The sequence below is a fragment of the Plectrocnemia conspersa genome, unplaced genomic scaffold (assembly GCF_051122295.1).
Source record: "Plectrocnemia conspersa isolate PC_06_02 unplaced genomic scaffold, ASM5112229v1 ptg000002l, whole genome shotgun sequence".
NCBI classification, from domain to species: Eukaryota; Metazoa; Arthropoda; class Insecta; order Trichoptera; family Polycentropodidae; genus Plectrocnemia; species Plectrocnemia conspersa.
In genome coordinates this window covers 21,415,954-21,436,241 of record NW_028277166.1, presented here as the reverse complement: position 1 = coordinate 21,436,241, position 20,288 = coordinate 21,415,954, and the positions used below count along the sequence as shown (strand labels likewise).

At 29.5% G+C, this 20,288-nt stretch overlaps 1 protein-coding gene across 1 annotated transcript in view; it reads right to left on the bottom strand.

Annotated features, from left to right (window-relative positions):
• Nucleotides 1-14,406, bottom strand: part of Dop2R (dopamine D2-like receptor) — a 398,237-nt gene extending 383,831 nt beyond the window's left edge. Inside the window, exons 1-2 of the mRNA XM_088205250.1 lie at nt 14,226-14,406; nt 1,640-2,477 (exon numbers count right to left, since the gene is read on the bottom strand). Coding sequence (XP_088061376.1) covers nt 1,640-2,428 — 789 coding nt within the window. The 5' untranslated portion in view covers nt 2,429-2,477; nt 14,226-14,406. The remainder of the gene's footprint in view (nt 1-1,639; nt 2,478-14,225) is intronic.
• Nucleotides 14,407-20,288: the final 5,882 nt, after the last annotated feature.

Sequence of the window (20,288 nt, the reverse complement as noted above, 5' to 3'; positions counted from 1 at the left end):
ACATGCAGAAAGAAAATAGACTTAACTCTTTTATGTAAATTAAAGTGATTTTTAGACAAAAATAATCACAAACTAATTGTATCATTCTAATTAAATATACAAACATATTTAAAAGTGCTTTCTAAAAAAAAAGGATTACATGCTTTAGATCAAACTTAATTTTTACTAATATTTAAACAAAACGTAGACTAAATATTATGTAGGGTAAATACATTAGCGATTCATACATAACACGAGTCAAACGACGGCCACGCGCGTCTGAAATCATGCGAAGGGTGCCCGCGAACTTAGCAATGGACCGTCGAAAAGTACGCCCGCATTCTTACAATCCCTTCCAATGCACGGAGTGGACATACAGTTTACTTGCTCGATACTTGGACTAACACCTCTAAAACATGCGGCTAAAAACAAATATCGACGACTTTTTTGAAGAAGGACCTACCTACGCAACCACATTGGATCAATTAATATATCATTAACCAATAATTCCATATATTAAATAAAATCAAGTACAATTTCGTCCTTTTTAATGCATTATTCTAAAGTAATAAAATAATTACGGAAGCCAATTAAAATTCACTAAAAAATAGTTTAAATATTTATTCCTCAAAAATAATAAATCAAGTAGATAAAAATAAAATATGCCTAATTTCGATTAAATAATTATATTTTTTTATATAATTAAAAAAAAATAAATGATCACTAGATACTATGAAAATAGATAATAATAAATTTACACTGTTAAGTGCACTTAATTTAAACATTTATTTTTTATGATTTAAATACCAGCACTATTAGATATATCGTATTTTCAATGTCACGTCTCTTTAGATTTAGATTTTTTAACAAAGTACAATAGACCCCCGGAGAATACGCTCCTTGTGAGCCCTATCTGCGATTCATACCCGATTTAGTCCCGTAAATATGCAACGTTTGATAACACTAAGATAAGAGAATGATCTTTTTTCTCACTCGCACCCATCCCTTTATGTGTGTGTGAATCAAATTAAGGATATCATATCACGCGCGCTTGATTCGTACGTACGCATTGCAAAAAATTGTGTGAATATTTTCAGCCCCCGAGTACACGCTCCCGCTTAGCACGCCACTGTACTTACAAAAGAACAAGGAACTTACACTAAATATTTTTAAACTGAATTAATTTCCTCAGAAACTGTATCCCAAAAATATTGATACAATACAACGCATGAATTTATTTTAACACAGTTATAAAATAGCAAGGTCCAAAAAACATTCTAATTATTTTTACACCTATTTTTTTGCTTTAACACTGTTAAAAAATAAGATGAATAAAAACAATGTTACAAAAATTACGTTTTGGTGACACTAGAATATATCTTTTGTGCACAACGAAAATCGGTTAAATTAATATTAATATTGTTAAATAAAAATTTAATTTCTATTTATACTTATGTAATGTCACGCACTTTTTAAAATAATAGCATATTAAAAAAGTTATTTAAACTTATTTAATCCATATAGGGATGAGCTATATGACTATCAGTATAATTATCATAAATATAGCATAACTAATTTACTAACAGTAGCCAGTTATTAATCCGACGATAAACCGCGTCATCCTACGACAGATGATTGTAATAAATAATAAAAGACTTACCAGAACATAAACAGCAAACGGCATGACTACCACAGCCACCAGCAGATCTGCCAACGCCAAGCTGACTATGAAGTAGTTGGTGACCGTCTGCAAGGTCCTTTCCCTGTACACACTGAGGATCACCAGCACATTGCCGAAGAGGGTTAGAAACGGAAAAAGCACTAAGATCAACGCCCAGTAATTATACTCGACGGCACTTTTGACACCACCCAACCCGTCGCAACCTTGAGACCCGTTCACAAACGAACCGTTTAGGCTACAATTCGTGTATTCGAATATGTCGCTCCTTATCAACGAAGAATTCTCTCCAAAGGTCAAGTTGGTGTTGAAGTTATTATAGAAGTAATCGCTGAAGTCTTCGACGAGCATCAAAAATCCATTCTTAGAATCATTCGTGTTGGAGGCTAAGGTGGAGTTTTGGATGTAGGATCCATTTTCGTCTACCATGGAGTCCGTGACGCCGATTTGGAAGTACCTCTTGTCGATAGGCGTTTCGGTGGCGTTGAAGGGGCTCGTCGCGTTGTAGTTGTCGACAGTGGAAGACCTGACCAGGGTGGTATTGATTGTGCTCTGCCAGGAGGAATTGGGCTGTACGTTTGACGAGGGGCGATAATTATCGACTCCCCGCTCCAGTAGCTGTCGGCGTAGCATTTCCGGACGAACGGTCACTCTGATCCCATCGTGGGGCTGTGAACCGCGAGGGTAGGCGAGGCCGGGTTTATGGCGGTGTAGGGGCACGGGTGGCTGCTCCTCGGGGAGCGACGTCGGATAGGTGACGTTCTGCGCCATCGTTGGCGATTTTCTGCACGGCTAAGGTCCGGCGGTTGACCCGCGAGGTCTGAAAATAGAACACACAGAAAGTGTGGTTAATAATAAAAAAAAAATATGACACAAATGAAATTGATGTTTGATTTGTTGCTCACACATACTCGAGAAAAACCGCCCGTTCACATATGGCCGGTTTGCCGAATCGGTTCTCACATTAAAAAATCGAATTACTCGAATCAGTTTATTTTAATGACACGAATCGGATGTTGAATTTTATTCACTCATTCACTCTTTTCAGAAATACTGATCCAGCAAATCTGCCTTGTCTGAACAAGTATTTTATATAATAGTTATAACAAGTTTTATTTAATATTTCACATACATACATATAAAATACATAAACTTAAACTTACGCTTATATACATACGTAACCATACACACACTTTTTAACATACATATTAATAAAGATTTGCACAAAAGATAGTTTTAATACTAAATATTAAAAAAACAAAAACAATTCTGGTGCTTATCCAAAATTTATAAGCACCATCCTATATAATAATTTCCAGCTCCTTACTCTTTTTACATACAAAAATATATACTGTATATAAGATATATTTCAATGATTTTTAATTAACTTTTTCTATTTTGAGAAATGGTAATCTTTGAGATATGAGAAACAGTGTATAAAAATTAAAATATGTTTCCACAAATTTGCGCTAAAGCAAGCGGATCTGAAGTAAATAAAATCTTTTATTTCAGATCACTCTTTGCGTGGCGTGCGATCTTAATAAAATGTCGAACGTTCTCGTTTTCGCTACATATTATAATACTATTATTAATTGCTCTTAAAACTAATAAATGTACATATCATACCGTTTGTAAATTTAGTATCATATACATAGCATATACGGCACATATTAACAACTAAAAGATAGTTACACGACTAAAAAAATAAGCTAAAAGGAGCACCATTGTTTTCCTGTAAATAAATGAATAAAACCTAATATTATTAATTGTGTAAATGATAATGTATGTTTATCACTTCATAAAGTGCAGGATTGAAGTAGGAAGTTCTGAAACGATGGAGTACTGTAGCAGATCCTCTACACCGACTAATGATAACTGCCTATCAGGCGCGTACAGTGAAATACATTTCCTTTCGCTCGCTCGCGTGCTAAGTGACGAGTGTGAGTGAGAGATAAGGGCGTTCGTTACATGCGTTCCGCACGCCCATTTGTTCTTATTCACTCTCGTCACTTAACACGCGGACGAGCGAAAGGTCGTACGCGCCTGCTACATATACATAAAGACTTATATCGAGCCCAATGCGTCTACGTACATATTACAGACCGGTTGTTTGCCAGATTTTATAAAATCTCGTTTTCTTTATCTTTACAAATATAATTCAGTATATAGCCTTTCAAGAGGTTTATTTTTAAAAATCAATAATAAATTAAGTACGCATAAAATAAATTGGAAACGAGTTTAATTGACATAAAATATTCGATAAAATTAATTAGAAAATACATCGTTAAAATGTCAACCAACGTTTCGATATTGACACTTTAATTTAAAAAATATATAAAAATATAACGCGCGGATTTTAAAAATTTTTGCAGGTGATTTATTCTTTGATTGGCTTATTTTGTGAATTTATTATGGTTTACTTTTTAATTGTGACAACTTGAAAGGCAATTCAATAAATGGTTAATACTTTAGTTTTTGTGATAAAATTATAACCATCGTGACCTGACAGGCAAACCCAATGCGTCACGATAGTCAAAAGTACTAATACATCATAATACATACAAATATAAACAAGACAAAACAACAGACACAAATCACCTCAACAGGTGTGCATTGTCCCATACGAACTGAACCAAAACTCCATATGTGCAAGAGAAAATGTCAATATTTCTATGGACAGAATTGAGCAGATAAATAGCCTTGGCCAGAGAAGAGTTGGCAAGTGCTCCAGTTCTAGACTTAACAGGCAAGAATAGTGGACGCGACCGAGAACTATAACCACCTTCAGGAGCCCACATTTGAAGCTGCTCGAGCACTGAAGGATTGTCTACGATGCCCTTGAGCAATTTCCAGAAGTGTTTATTTACATAAACACTTCTGCGAGTCGACAAAGAAACGTATCCCAGGGCTCCCAAAATAAAAGCACTGGGAAACAAGAACGGATAATACCCGTATTCCTTCAAGTATAAATATCGAAGAAATTTACGTTGTACTTTTTCCAGCTTCAATTCATTACATTGATTCATTACGCCTGGGATCCAAATGATGGAGCTAGTTTCTAGTATGCTGCAGACTATAGTATCATAAAGAGCGCAATACTAAAGTATTCCTGAAGTAACGCGCATTTCTCAAGATAAAACCGAGCATTTTTAAGGATTTACTATGAGTCTCTGCAATGTGCTGGCTAAATTTCCAACGTTCTTCGAAAGTCACTCCTAAATCCTTAGTTGAAGAAAACCTTTCCAGAAAATATCCGCCTAGATGGTATGAATATTTTGCCGGCGTTAATGACCTTGAAAATGAAATTGTGTGACATTTCTTTACACTGAAAGGCAATTGGTTATAGCAAGCCCATTTCCATATAGAGTTGAGATCCTCCTGTAGGTCGAGGGAATCAGAAATCGAATGCATTTTCTTGTAAATTTTCAAGTCATCTGCATATAATAAAAAATCTGAATGCTCTATTGCTGTTTCTATGTCATTAATGAACAATAAAAACAACAATGGACCCAAATTGGATCCTTGAGGTACTCCAGTTATATATATATAATAATTATATTATAATATGTATATATATAATAATTATATCACGCATTGATTTCGTACAATGTCATAAAATGAGTGCCTCGGTCTATATTAGACCAATATATATCTCCACTTCTTGATTTTATCACTATGACAAGAAACATATTTTGCCCTCGTTACATTAAGATAAATAATGGAGAGAGAAGCTCATACGAAAACTGACACAAACGAACTATGTTGCGCTTTAATATGGTTGTGATTTATTCACCTGTGATATGTGAATCTTTTCACTAGTGCATTAACTTTTGTGATGTTTTGTTATGCATCCATGTACTATACAAAACACTGTGCTTATAATATGACCTTATTACCAAAATAATATAATAAATAAATCATATAAACTCATACAAAATTTACAATAAATTCTGAGAGAAAGCTACGTTAAACGATACTAAAATCAGATGGCATATATTATATATTTTTAATGTTAGTAGCAGTCTAAAGTGTCACTTTTATTATGCTAAATAGAACAGTATAACGCAATATTTCCCATACTCCCACCACATAATAGCCCGAATTTAATGGTGACGGTGACTAAACCCATGCATAAAGTTAGCTTTTAATCTCATACACTTAATGAGCTTTAAAGTTAGTATCTAATGTTATTAATAAATCGTAATACCTTGAGAGGTAGTATATATATATAACATCAATATGAATAAAAAAATCATTGTCGAATATAATTACTTGATTTGCTGAAATAAGGTTAATTATTTAAATAAAGCAATATTAATTAAAAAAATTAGATTGCTTGGAAAGTCAATTTGATTTTAGTGTTTCGACTTGGTGACACGTTTCTCATTTGATTACAATCTATATACAATAGTATCAAGTAATCCATATAGGCTAATACTTCATTTAAATTGTATTGCTGTATATGTTCAGTTTTATTTACGGTAAACAAATACAAAAGTCAGTCTATATTGAGACGTTTGTTTTACAGAGCCACTTCTACATATTTATTTCACATTACAAGAATCGATTAAAAACAGATACTGTATTCATTAGAACTGTTAAAATCCAATCAAGCGATAAACACAGGTAAGCATTGATATGTACTCAAAGTGTGTTATGTATATAAACTCATTCCAATACACAAGCACAACATAAACACGTGGCTAAATTTCCAACCCTGTAAATACGCTCGTGTGTAATATTGTGAAAGTAGGTTACTGTGTAGTGTATTCCATTCCAAGCGTGAAATAGGAAAGCCTCTGATGATTATTAGCATCCAAACAATGCTTCATCATTACAAATACGCTCGTGAGCAGCATATTTACCACATCTATACATTTTTAATTTAAAAATCTTTCCTGCTTTTAAAGTACTTATTTAATATGCATGTTTTATGTTCGCCCTTATACGTTAATTAAAATATTTTCAATTCAAACTCTGCAAACACTGTTTAAGCTCAAACGGCCAAACATCTCCAAATACGAAAACTTCTTTCTAAGAATCTGCCTCGAATTAAATTTTCGAGGGTCCCGAGTGAAAAGTTTGCTAATTTTTCAATAGTCTGCATTTTGGCCGACTTATACAAACCAAACCGTAAGTGTATGTATGTGTATGTAAATGTGTTTGTATTTCGTGGGATAATTGGAAAATCCATCTTATTACACAATGAAAGAGGATAATTGAAAACTCTTATTAACTTTCCCCATTTTATTAAACACATACGTTCACGTTAGTTATAGTGGTTTTATAAGAAAAGACTCTTTCGTAAATGAATATGTGCTATTTAGAAACGCTTAGTGATTTTGCATCACAACTATTTATAACATATATATTTTAATTACTGGATTATTTATTTATTAATAACAAATGCATTGTTTCTAAAAAAAAGGTTTTTAAAATAAAAATGTTAATATAAAATAATAAGAAAAATAAAAAGTATGAAACTAAATAAAATATCTTTAATAACATTTTTTTTTTAATAATATTTAAAAAGTCTATTAAGCTACATTTATTTTTTACCAAATCGTTTTAAAATTTACTAATTATGACCTTTGACTCAAATGTTTTTTGCCAGCATATAAAATTGCTTGCAAACTATTTTTCGAATTATAAAAAAATAAATTAAAAGATTTACGATAGAGATATTAAACGATAAAAATTACAATGCAGTGATTTTTAAAATAGTTGTTTAATTTATAGTTGTTTTTATTAAACAAAAAACATTGTAATGACATTTCTAGCAAAAAATTATCACACATAATGCATTTCCAGAATTGTGAAACATGTTCATGTTTCAGAATCAAAAGAATGTTCAAGTAGATAGATTTTTTACTTTTACTTCGCCTAAAATGCTACGACTCCGCAATTTTGACATCACGGCCCCGTTTTTCACAAATCAAATTAAAAATATATGTCTGGCGAAACTATTTAAATAGAAAATTTATACAAATAATAAATTTTTCAAGAAAACTAATACGCTACTTTCAACGTTGTTTTTACAATTCAGTGTTATAAATCAGGCGCGTACGGTGAGATACATTTGCTTTCGCTCGCTCGCGTGCTAAGTGACGAGAGTGAGTGAAAGATAAGGGCCTGCGTTACACGCGTTCCGCACGCTTACTTCTTCTCACTCACTTATCACGCGAGCGAGCGCAAGGGAATGTATTTTACCATACGCTCCTGATTATAATATTTACAACCTACTTTATTTTAGTATATGTAGTTTTATTGTAGCTTATATAAATTGGCGCCAGTCCACCACGCGCTGGAGGCACGACATCCTTCAGTGTGAAAGAACAAAAGTTTTTGGGTTAAAACCTAAATCATTGATGGAAAGTGCCCTCTCTGGCTTGCCGCCTGAGGTAGAACGCGAGGCACTACCTAGGACGAACAAAGTGTAGCAGAGTAACGCAAGCGGGCCAAAGGGCTCGATCCCTCCAGGGGTCCGAGGGCTGAGGCTGCGACTGAGGCAGCATAAACACCCCCCGTATAGCTGGTGCTGGTACGTGGTGGTGGTACGAGAATGATATGCAATGCATACCAGCCACCGAGAGCACGTCTCATGAGCGCTCGGTAAAAACACTAATACATTTTCAATAACATACTTAGTGCTACATACGATCACCCGGCCGTCACAAGCTGGGTGCCCACCCATAAGGGTTGAACTCGTAGTGGCAGTGGTGCACGCAATAAATAACACGTAGTTAAACTTCTGTAGTTTATATATTATATTTAAAACTTATTTTATTGTAGTTTATATAAGGTAATGTTAAATATAATATGAAGCGAATAAAAGCATTAATGTTTAAATTATCCGGTGTATGCAATAGAGCTATTAACACATGTGAATATAGACTCACATACGCACACGTATCCATACACACTACCAAAATAAGAGCTGCCACAATTTGCTATAATATTATGTATTTATTACCCAGAAAATATAAACAATACTAAACGTCTGGATATTTTCCTGAACCTGAACGCTTTTTATAATTTATAATTTATAATAAAAAATCGTATATAAAAAACAATTAAAACGTGTCTTTACTGTTTTTTTAATACAATTTACATTAAAAAGCATCATGTCTATTTCGTCATTCTTCCCCATATTTTTATTATATGAAATAAGACTACTATATTCGTGATTTTTGCCACAATAAATGCCTTAGTTTTGATCAGAACGTCATCAAACTTTTTTAAAAAGTAGATCTTGTAAATATCTCAGCTTAGTTTTTTAGTTACCCTTATACAACATATTTTATCAATTTTGCGGCTATTAAAAAATCGAAAATTAGTCATAAAAAAACACATTTTTATACGCCAAATATTTTTATTTTTTTTTTAACAGTCGCTATTTTGAAACGGATCAGGGTGGCTAACAAACTTTATGATGATATATACAATGCTATTTTTTTAATTTATAAAATTCCTATTATTAATAGCGCGGTTACCGTGCCCCTAAATAACGATATATTATATGATATATTCAAATATTAAAAAAAAATAGAATTACTATAATATTTTTTTATAAAATATTTTTGAGTCATTGGAAATTTATCCCTCGCAATTAACTGCCAACAATTAATCGCCAGCAGTTTTTTGCCGCGTCAATTTGTTTTAATAATATCCTGATTTATTTTCTTAGATTATTCATTTGTAAAAATTGAAATATTATTTTAATTTCCCGATTTCCTGATTCCATTGCAAAAAAGAACAATTAAAAATAATTTCTATAAAGGAACAACCGAAGAAAAATATGTTTATAATGTTTTTAAAAGCTTCAGAATATATAAAAAATTACCTGCACAAAAACTTGTTTTTATTACGACAGGTGGTGCACTTTTGATGATCGTAGGCTTAAATGGTTTTCTTGTATTGTGCAGGAAAAATATTAAAATCACTGTATAATTCACTCACAAGTTTTATGCGCAAAATTAATAGATTTGTATGATGTTTTGATAGTTAAATTAAAATCCAATTAAAATAATTAATTTTATTATATGCAATTCGATTCAGGGAAAAAAATTTAAAATTGAGACACATTACAAAGATTTGCTAATTTACAATGAATTAAGGTGGTTGATATTTTCTTGACAGATTTCAAGAGTTATTGTATGAAATAAGAACATTTTTAATTACGAGCAAGGACCTATCTTCAAAACAAGGAATGGCTTTTAAAACTAATATTTTTAACCAACCTAACACAAAACGAGATTAATTCTGCACTAAAATGAAAATCAAAAACTATCACCGATATTATAACAGTCAATTCGTTTATAATAAAATTATCACTATGGAAATAAAAACAACAAACAAAGGACTTCACTTATTTTTTTAATTTGAAAGTTGAAATAAATGTAAAAGGATATTTTTATAATTACAATGATTATATAATTGTACTAGAAAAAATATTGGTTTCACTGATTTTAATGAGCTTAATAAAATTTGCAGTATCTTATCATCACCTTTTAATATGAATAAAAATAATATCCAAGGCCTAGCAATAATTTATCCAATGAATCTGAGGAATTCCGAATTACAGTTGATTGAATTGCAAAATAACGTTACGTTGACACCATTAAATACTTGTGACATATGGAAAGTACTGAATCTATCTATATAGGTAGCCTACCTTTATCTCAACAATTTTATATAAATAATAAATATTTGTCTTAACAAAAGGATTTTTATTTTTTGCCTAGCTTACATTCATAAAAAATTAGGAAATTTGTTAGATGGTTTGCCTTTATAAATAAACATTTTTAACTCTGAAAAACTAAAATAAAGAGCAATAACAAAAATTGTTAAAAGAAGTCGATCACCATAAAAATTAAGATAAAAAGTGTCTTCCAACCTCAAATAGTTGGGAGCCCTTGTACTATAACATAAACCAATTGCTTAATAGATACATGTATGTTTTGATTAATTTACTGATATTAAACTATAAATCACAGAATAGCTCACAAACAAGAGATATCACTATGCAAGACCTAGTTTGATAATAATTATTATCTAGTACCTATTAATAATATTTAATTGTTTTCTACATTTATTTTACTGTATTGTTTTAAATATGTTATACCCCAAATTTATATTATTACTATATATGATTAACAATCATATGATTTGCTTTTATTATATAGTTTTAGAAGTACATATTTATTTATTTTTATCTTTTTAAAAACTAATTTCTTCACAAAATAAGAAGAAAATACGAAAATCATTTTAGTATAAAATTCTATTTAAAGATTTCTTTCGATAAAATGTGTTCTATATCATATAAATTTCTTTGCGATTGTTCATATCACTCATTATACATTCAGACGTTGGGCCCCGCAACCTTAAAATTGGTAAAGTTTCTCAATATTTCACGGACCGAGTCGGAAAATGCGAAAGCCGTTTCGTAATGCCTCTGCCGGCCAAACTTAATTTTTACCTTGTTTGAGTTCCAAACTCTCTTGGTGCGTCCTCTTTCCTCCAACGTGTCTCGATTTATCGTCATTATTTCCAGACACTCACACTCCCTAAGCACATTCCTGACTACTACATATTTTCAATGAGAAAAACGGGGGAAATTCACAAAATTCGCCGCTTCCGTCGTGCACTTGAAATAGATAACTAAACCCCAGATTCCATTAAGTCCAATTATCGGGTCCCTTGATTTAATGCTAGGAGAACGGCTTACGTGGTTTTCCAATTTATTTTCACCCACTATATAGTTATAATTTGAATGCAAACTTTAGAATATAATTGAATTTTAGAACCTTATAATAAAATACGTGGCGTGTTTTACACAACACACGCAATATTAACGCGATCATGAAAATTGAGTTTCGAACCGTGGAAATGGGTTTGCCGGTTAATAATTAGGTTATGATTTTAATTTAAAAAGTATTTGATTACTGCATGTATGACAAAGATATCAAATTGGATGTATGTGATACACACAATTCGATAATTATTACAGAAGTGATTTTCTGTGTTTATTTATATTTAATCAGTTTGCATTTTTTTATGTATAGGTAATCAAACAACAAGTTATCAATTATTAATGTTTAATCGATTGCTACTCAGTATTTACTTTTTACATAAAAACACTTCTAAGATAATTAGATATATTATATAATTTTGTTCAAAGAGAAATAATATAAAAAAACACCAAAGGTTAAAGTTAAAGAAAATACATATATGTTATAAACATAAAATTTTCTATTTATTGTTTCTAGAGAAGTTTTATAATATAATTTTATTAAAAATACTAGAGATTAGTATCTTTTAACATATTTTGTCAATTGCTTATGTATATTATACATATTTAATTATTTAATATAATATCAAATAACTAATTATTTTTATACATAAATATTGCATATTTGAAACACAATTAAGCTTGACACTAATATTTTACTGACATAGATATTATGCTTTATGCACATCCAATGAGAAGCATTATAACTTTATTAATAAAACACATAAAAATGTTTGCTACTTCGCCCATTTATGAGTGATTTAGTTTGCTTTTATTTTTTATATCATCCTATAACCACTTTTCTTAATTATTAAGTTTTACAATATCACACTATTACAAAATACACATTTAAGCATTCTGGAAAAACATTAAATAAGTTTTACTATACTGATAGATTATTTCCAATAAAATTATGTAATTTTTAGTACAAATATTAAAGAATTGTTGTGTTAGATTAAAATATTATATTGTTTTTACATGAAATATGTAAATTATGTTCCAAATCTCTTGAAAAACTATTCTGTAATAAAATCATAATTTTGTAAGAATATTTTAAAAATATTTATAAAATTAGTATACTTTGTCGTTTTAGGATCGAAAAGTGTTCATATATTTCATCATATGAACACTTTTCTTAATAAGTAGATTTTCTGATAGTACACATTAAAATTATGCCGTTTCTAACCCTTCTAAAGAAACATAAAATAAATTTTACTATATTCCTAGATTAATTATAATAAAAATATATTTTTTTTAATAGAATTGGAAAATATATAGATTTTATAAATCATTTGAAAAGCTTTTTTTTTCATTAACATAAATGAGATTCTTGAAGAATTAAAAAATATTTATAGATTCACTATACCTTATCGGTTAGAATCAACTGTTATTAAATTATTAGACTTTCTGATAGCACACATTAAAAAAATATAGTTCAAAACCATTCTGAAAAAATATAAAATAAATTTCATTATACTAATAAAATTATAAATTATATTTGTCAGAAACCATACATTAATTTCATAGAAGATATTTTGTATATAGCTCCTGAAAGTCTATTTTGTAATACAAATAAGATTATTTTAGAATACTTCAAAAATATTTATAAATTTATGATACTTTGTCGTTAAGAATCAGATTTTTTTTATCATATTCGCACTTTTCTTAATTATTAAGCTTATCATTAGCACATATTAAAAACATACAGCTTTAAACTATTCTTAATAAATATAAAATAAATTTTACTATTACTAATAAAATAAAAATATTTTTACGAATCATAAAATAAACTTTTCTTAATTATTGTGCTTTTCGTTAGTACGCATTTAAATGTGTAAATCTTTCTCAATAAATTAAAAATATATTTTACTATATTTTTAAATTATTACCAATAAAATTATATATTAAATTTTTATTGAAATTAGGAGTGAAACTATGCGTCTATTTACTATAATATATATAACAGCACATGTATGTATATAACTCATTTCATTGCTAATATTTAAAATATATAGGTTTCGTTCTTAATCCCTTGAAAAGCTTTTATATATTTTTAAATTCTATTTCTTAGAATTCTGTTAGGAAAGTATAATTTGCCTTAGAAAAGATTTTATTTTCTATATATAGATATCTAAGAAAATGTGATTAAGTCTATTTTATAATAAATAAAAAAAATATTTTATAAGCATTTTTGATTATTTTATATTTATTATGTAGACATATAAAAGTAACTTTTAAATTTAAACCCAGATATAAAAATATATATACATATATAAATATCATGTTTGTTTATGAAATAATTATTTTTATATATCCCAACTCAATTATTTCAATATTATAATAAAATCAAACTCACTCAAGTTATTTTTTATAGTTTACGAAGAATTATAATAGCTATTTGAACAAGTTATATACGTTTAAAGCCTTATATATAATATAAATAAAGTCAATATTTTAAATTAAATATATATATACATGACTGAGTAAAATAAATAATACTTTCGTCAGTTAAAATCCCGCAGCAGAGTTATAATAAAAAAATAATAAATAAAATAAAGTTTTATACTCATAATCATATAAATCACTTGTTCATATTGCAATTATTGTGAATATTGTTATAAACTAAAGAAGCTTTCATGAAAAACCTCATCCTATAAATAGTAAAATTACCAGGTTATTCAGACTTATTTAAAATGCATTAGTTTAGGATCTGAATATATAACTATTATCTAAGTTTGTCGAAATTATTTGTATCATATATAATATCCATTTACTTACCACAATTTATTTTTTTTCATATTCGGCAGTCGAGCCGACTTCGAAAAGAGCTATTTTATGTGCTCAAAGTTTTTCACAAAATCAACAAACTATGTACTACTATTCAACAGTGTACAATTTTAAAACGATACAATTCATCATTTTTTTTTATTAACAATTCATAATTAAATCAATCAACATGTCGACTACTTTAATACAGTCCTTATAGTTTTTCGACATCACTAATATATTAATAGTGACAAGATTTTTCCCGTCACGTGGCGAAAGTTCGCGCGGGCGAACACAAACTGGCGGATAGTGGCGTCGCGACGTCTAACCGGCGCCGGGGCCACTGGGGCCACTGACTAGGCACTGAGACCGCGGAGCCTCCGGGAGCCGCACGGGCATGCGCCCCTCCAGGTGACACCCTCACCTGCTGGGCCACCCGATGTCCTAAACAGTCCTATAGCCGAAAGTCCCGGAGGACTTCCTTTCAAATTTGCACGCAAGTTTTTCTTCAACACTTGCATCATAACGACTCTATTTGCGTAAGAACAAGTTTCAGCGATTTACTACAAATACTGTACTAATAATAATAAAATTAAATATATGACATCGTTATTAATGAAATATTGCATTTAATGAAACAGTAATATCTTATAACTGTGCTTATACATATAATATTTGGATATCATTAAGATTATTAGACAGCTCGGGACTTGAAAAAAAATAGGGCCTGAGAATTTTTATAAAAAGGATACTGCGAAAACAAGACGACTCGATCTCTGGATTGTATATATTTCATACCAGCAGCTTGAAAAAATGCTTTCCTAAGTACACTTGTCGACGCGACTTGTGGAAATCATATTTCAACATACTTGTAAAAATTTTTTGGGAAATAAAAATGGATAGTATTTATATTCCCTCTAGATGCGATTAGTTTTTTTGTTTTTTGTTTAATTTTTATCAAGTTTTTCTATTTCTTCTGACGTGTTTTTATTAGTGTATTTTAGTAACTCTTTAAATACACACCCGTGATCAAATTCTGTCCTAGAGCTCTTTTTAAATCGATTTATTTTTATTCATTTTCTAAACGGTATTTTGTATTAAATTCTTTGAGGTATTACTTCTTTAAGAGATTCTGCGTCTGGTACTGATTCATTTGAAGTGAATATTTTTGGTAAATGTTCAGCAAAGGTGTTGAATTTAGACTGATTATGTTTTACCTGTGGGGGTTCTATTCTTGAAACTCGTGTTAAAATATGTGACGAAAAATGATAATACTAGAAAAGATGGATCTCCCATAAATAACACACAAGGATTCTCCAGTGCAATAAATAAATGTTTCTTTGTAACGAAACGGTCACGGAAAACAATATATCACCGGAAGACAAAAATCACCGTAATGCCATTACATTCTCGTTGCACAATTAGACCTCAAGATGTGAATCTTGAGGTTGAAAAGTTGATTTACATCTTTAATTAAATCTTTTTAATGGAATACCTTAAGGTCATCGGCAATAAGAATAACTTTTCCATTACAAATTACTTTATTAATAATATTAATAAACAGAAAAAATCGACATTAAGACCCTAAGTAATTCCTAATGTGGCAATTTATTTAGATTATTTGTGTTGTTCATAATGAACATATTGCCGATGATATAAATGACGTCTACTTCATTACCAATACTGAAATTTTTCTTTGCAAAATTATAAAAACATGGCAGATTCTATGCTACAGATCACAATAAATAAATAAAGTATCGAATATATTAAATAAAAAGTCATAAAAAATAAATTAAATACACGAAAATCTTACTGTTAATTAATCAAGAATACTTTGATATAGACTTAAGCATACTTATGAATTAGGATTTTCAGCATTTTGGCTGGTCCTGAAAAAATCAACATCATATCTTTGTATATATTATATATAATATAATCTTACATATAATTGTTCTAAGCCGCTTCCGCCGTGGCTTCCGGACGCGTATAACTTTAAATGAAATATTCTCCGATCAATTCTCTACTCTGTAAATCGTATCGCTTTGTATGAACGGTGTATTATTATACACCGTTATACACGTAAACAAAGCAAATATATTTAATTATAATAATAAATAATAAAAAAAATTGAATTTGCTTCGTTGCTTTCCGAGGCACCGGTAATGCGTTCTGTTGTTTCGACCAATGAAAAATAAGCATTCAAATATAAAACAAGATGGCCGACAGTACCGTGACAACAGTTTTAAATAATTATTATTTAATAACAAAAGTTTGCTACGCGACAATAATTTTCAATAATTCGTCATTTGACTGAATATAAATAATCGGATTGAAAATTAACTAGGTATGTTTTTACCATGAAAATTAAATATATACATAATGTGTTGAGGATTAGAACAATACATTGATTAAACTAGATAAACAATCAAAAAACAATCTTCGTAATGAAATCTCCAAATTTAGAATACCCGGCGACGAGTTCCAAGGCGGAAAAGTGAGTTTTTCCTTTTATAATCGGATTGCAAATTAACTAGGTGTGTTATAACTATGAAAATTAAATACATGCATGTTTTTAGGTTAAGAAGAATACATTGATTAAATTAGATAAACAATCATAAAACAATCTACGTAATGAAATCTTCAAATTTTGAATTCCCGTCGCCGGGCTCCGAGGCCGAAAGTGAGTTTTTCTTTTTATATTACATAAAAACTATCATTGCTTCCGATTTAATGCACATATACGTTAGATTTTAAGAATTGCAAATAAACCAGGTATGTTTTAAACGTGAACGTGTAATATATCCCCTTCTATGCTACAAATAAATATAAAAATTACCCGACGTTGCAACGTATTTTCTTAAATCATATGTTATGCGAAATATTTTAATTAGGCATTTAAAATTATTAAAAATTTCTACTCGTAATATTTACTTGATAATTAGTCGTGTTTTCTTTGCTGCTCAGTGTTGCCATATAGTGAATTTCCAGTCTATATCAAAAGCAATAAAATCGTGCCATCACTCCCTTCGCCCCTACCCCTTCTCTTGGCAGGCCTGCTAATATCCTATAAGTTCTTGTATTTTTTAAGCATACCAGCTGGAATAAAATTAGGGCCTGCTGATTTTTTCATGTGTACCTGTGAAACTATCGATCGATGGACATCCGAATTTATATATTTCCAAACTGACTTGTCGCAGCTGCGTCAAAAACCGTTTAAAAGTAGCTCACAAATACACTACCTTTAAGTGGTAAACTATGCATTTAATTAATAATTTCAAGTAGTTAAATTTTGCAAGTATAAGTTATGAATTCGTTGATTTGTAAGGTGTACATTGGTTCATTGATTATTTTTCTAGTGATACCTGTGCAGATGTCGTGAAACGTTTTAAACAAAGACCTATAAAAGTCGACTGAAAGAATCCGAACAGTTGTCGATTAGATACAACAATGTAATAGTTGGAACATACATTTATTCTGTTTTCTTCGCTTTGTAATAAAACATTTTCTCTCTTACCGTTGCTAGCTCCACGATAGAAGATATTATAGTTGTTGAAAAAGCTCTTCTGTTTATTTTTTTTTGATCTTAGAAAAATAATAACATGTTTATAATATAATATTTTTTTACTACCAAAAAGGCAAAAGTGCATAAGAAACTAGCATTAAAAAATATTCTGTTCATGGAACCGATGATGTTAATAATTTAACTAGCAGACTCGGGAGATGTAGAGAGGGAATTTTTTTGTTAAAAATGCATTTCAAACTACAGATGTGGATATAATTAAGATTACCGTTTGACTACACGAGTTGAGTTAGGTTGAACACTAGGTATTGCTATAATACTGGTATTACCAAGAGAAAAAACAGTCAATACCGGTATTATCGATATTGACATTATTATTCTTTTTTAATTAAGTGACCGAAAAAATAATCCGGATACCACTCGCACCATTCACCATGTATATTGATACTCCGGCAACTATTATTTCGATATATTAAATATTTTAATTAAATGACTTTCATTAATTATAAAAAAAATATTTTATAAAATACGGGCGGCAAATCTTTTGTAACAATAAATTTCATGTGTGCAATACCTGCTTTTGTTTTCACTTCGCCAGCCATCCCTACTGCATGCTGCAACTAGGATTCTTTTAAAATTTATTGCCCAAATTAAGTGTAGAACGTTTGTGTTTTGAGTATTTTAAGTCCGTTTCTGTCTATTATATTTTTGTATTCAAGTACCTATATACATTATATTATATTTAATGTTAACGGACAAACAGAACGACATAGTTCAGTAATTATATTTTTCAGAATAATAATGACCCGTTATAGATAAATATTATTAAATTATTGAAAGATTAACTGATTTGCTAGTTTATAAGCGTTCTGTGGAAGTGGGAGTAGGAGTGAGAGTCTCACTCTCTTTAAATTGCTGCTAGAGCTATTAAAATAAATATCTAAATTTTCGTTATTTAAAGGCGTATATGGATCGGCATAAAAAATACAGCAACTGCTTTTTCCATCGTTTTCTTTTTTTTTGTCACCATCATATTCTTCATCTTTTCACCTTCCGCCATTATCAAAAGTCGTTCATTTCGTCCGTGACCCATTCGCTTCTTCCAAGCCGGCGAATCTTATTTCCGCGATACTACCAAAGAGCGTTTCGAGATGATACCTCGCCAGTTTTAACCCAATTATGAAAAAGTTGTTTGTTTTATCGAAATCTATAAATATTATTTAATTGTGATTATGAATGTGCTTCACAACATTTTAAAAACTTGCAATAATAACTAGAAGAATAATCTTTTTAGATGTAATGTATTATTGTGAAATGAGAACTGATTGAAATAACATTAGCGTTTTGATGGACTAGCTTAACCTTTGTGTGATAATTAATAGCAAATAACCATTTTTTTTAAACTTTTTTTATAAAATACTTCATATTAATCACATGCTTACTATAGGTATTTTTTAGAAACTCTGATGTATAATTTGTTTAAAATATGTGTTAACAACATATATTACAAATTATTTTTTTTAATTTCAGTAAAGTGTTTAGAAAACAATTATATTTGATAAAAATGCGACATTTTAATAACTACATATATGTAAAATAAAATAAAAAATACGTAGGGGAAAACAGAATTTTCCTTAATTTGTTTTAAGTTTCATTGCGTAAAACTGACTGTTATTCTTAATATTTAATTAAGAACTTTATGTGTTTAAACATTAAGACATAATAAACATCGATAAATAGATCATAATTAACACTTAAGGCAAAAATATATGTATTAAAATAAATATTTGATAGTAATTTTACATTACTATGGATTGATATTTTTTAGTTTCAGATAACAGAAAAATCTAATTATTTGTTTAAGAAACGGACAGTTATTATAATATTTCTACATACTATTTGAACTAAGGAAAAATAAATTTAATATTTTAGAAACATTGTTTACCACCTTATTATTTTATAGTACTATAGAGCCTTAAGATCATACAAATATAAAACTTGTAATTTGATATCAAAAACACATAAATGTCGAACATGTATAGTGTTTCTCATCAAAACGATATTATGTATATATGTATATAAAATAACTCATTATATCAAAAATATATTAAATTAAGCTGTGTTTTTACAAAATATTTTATTTTTATGTATATTTTTTTTTTTCGTTTGTAATATTTTTTAACAAAAATACACACATAAAATGTGAATTAATAAATTTTATTCATTATAAAAAATGTTTGCACACGCTTCGAAAACACATACATACATATGTATATACATACATATAAGTGCGAGCAGGCAGATTAGCGAGGCTCAAAATATATTTTTTTTCGTCCAAAAATATAAAACCAGAAACAGCCCTTGGGGATTTTACTTACACGTTATGGAATATAAATCAATAATGAATTTTTCTCCCCAAAGCTAACGATAAACTTTATCTTAAAATTATCAAAGGTTTTCGAATGAGTGCTGAATCTGTCTTACTTTCTTTTATTATAACAATAACAATTAGCATATTAACTAATAAATATAAAAGTACAAATTTGAATCATGCA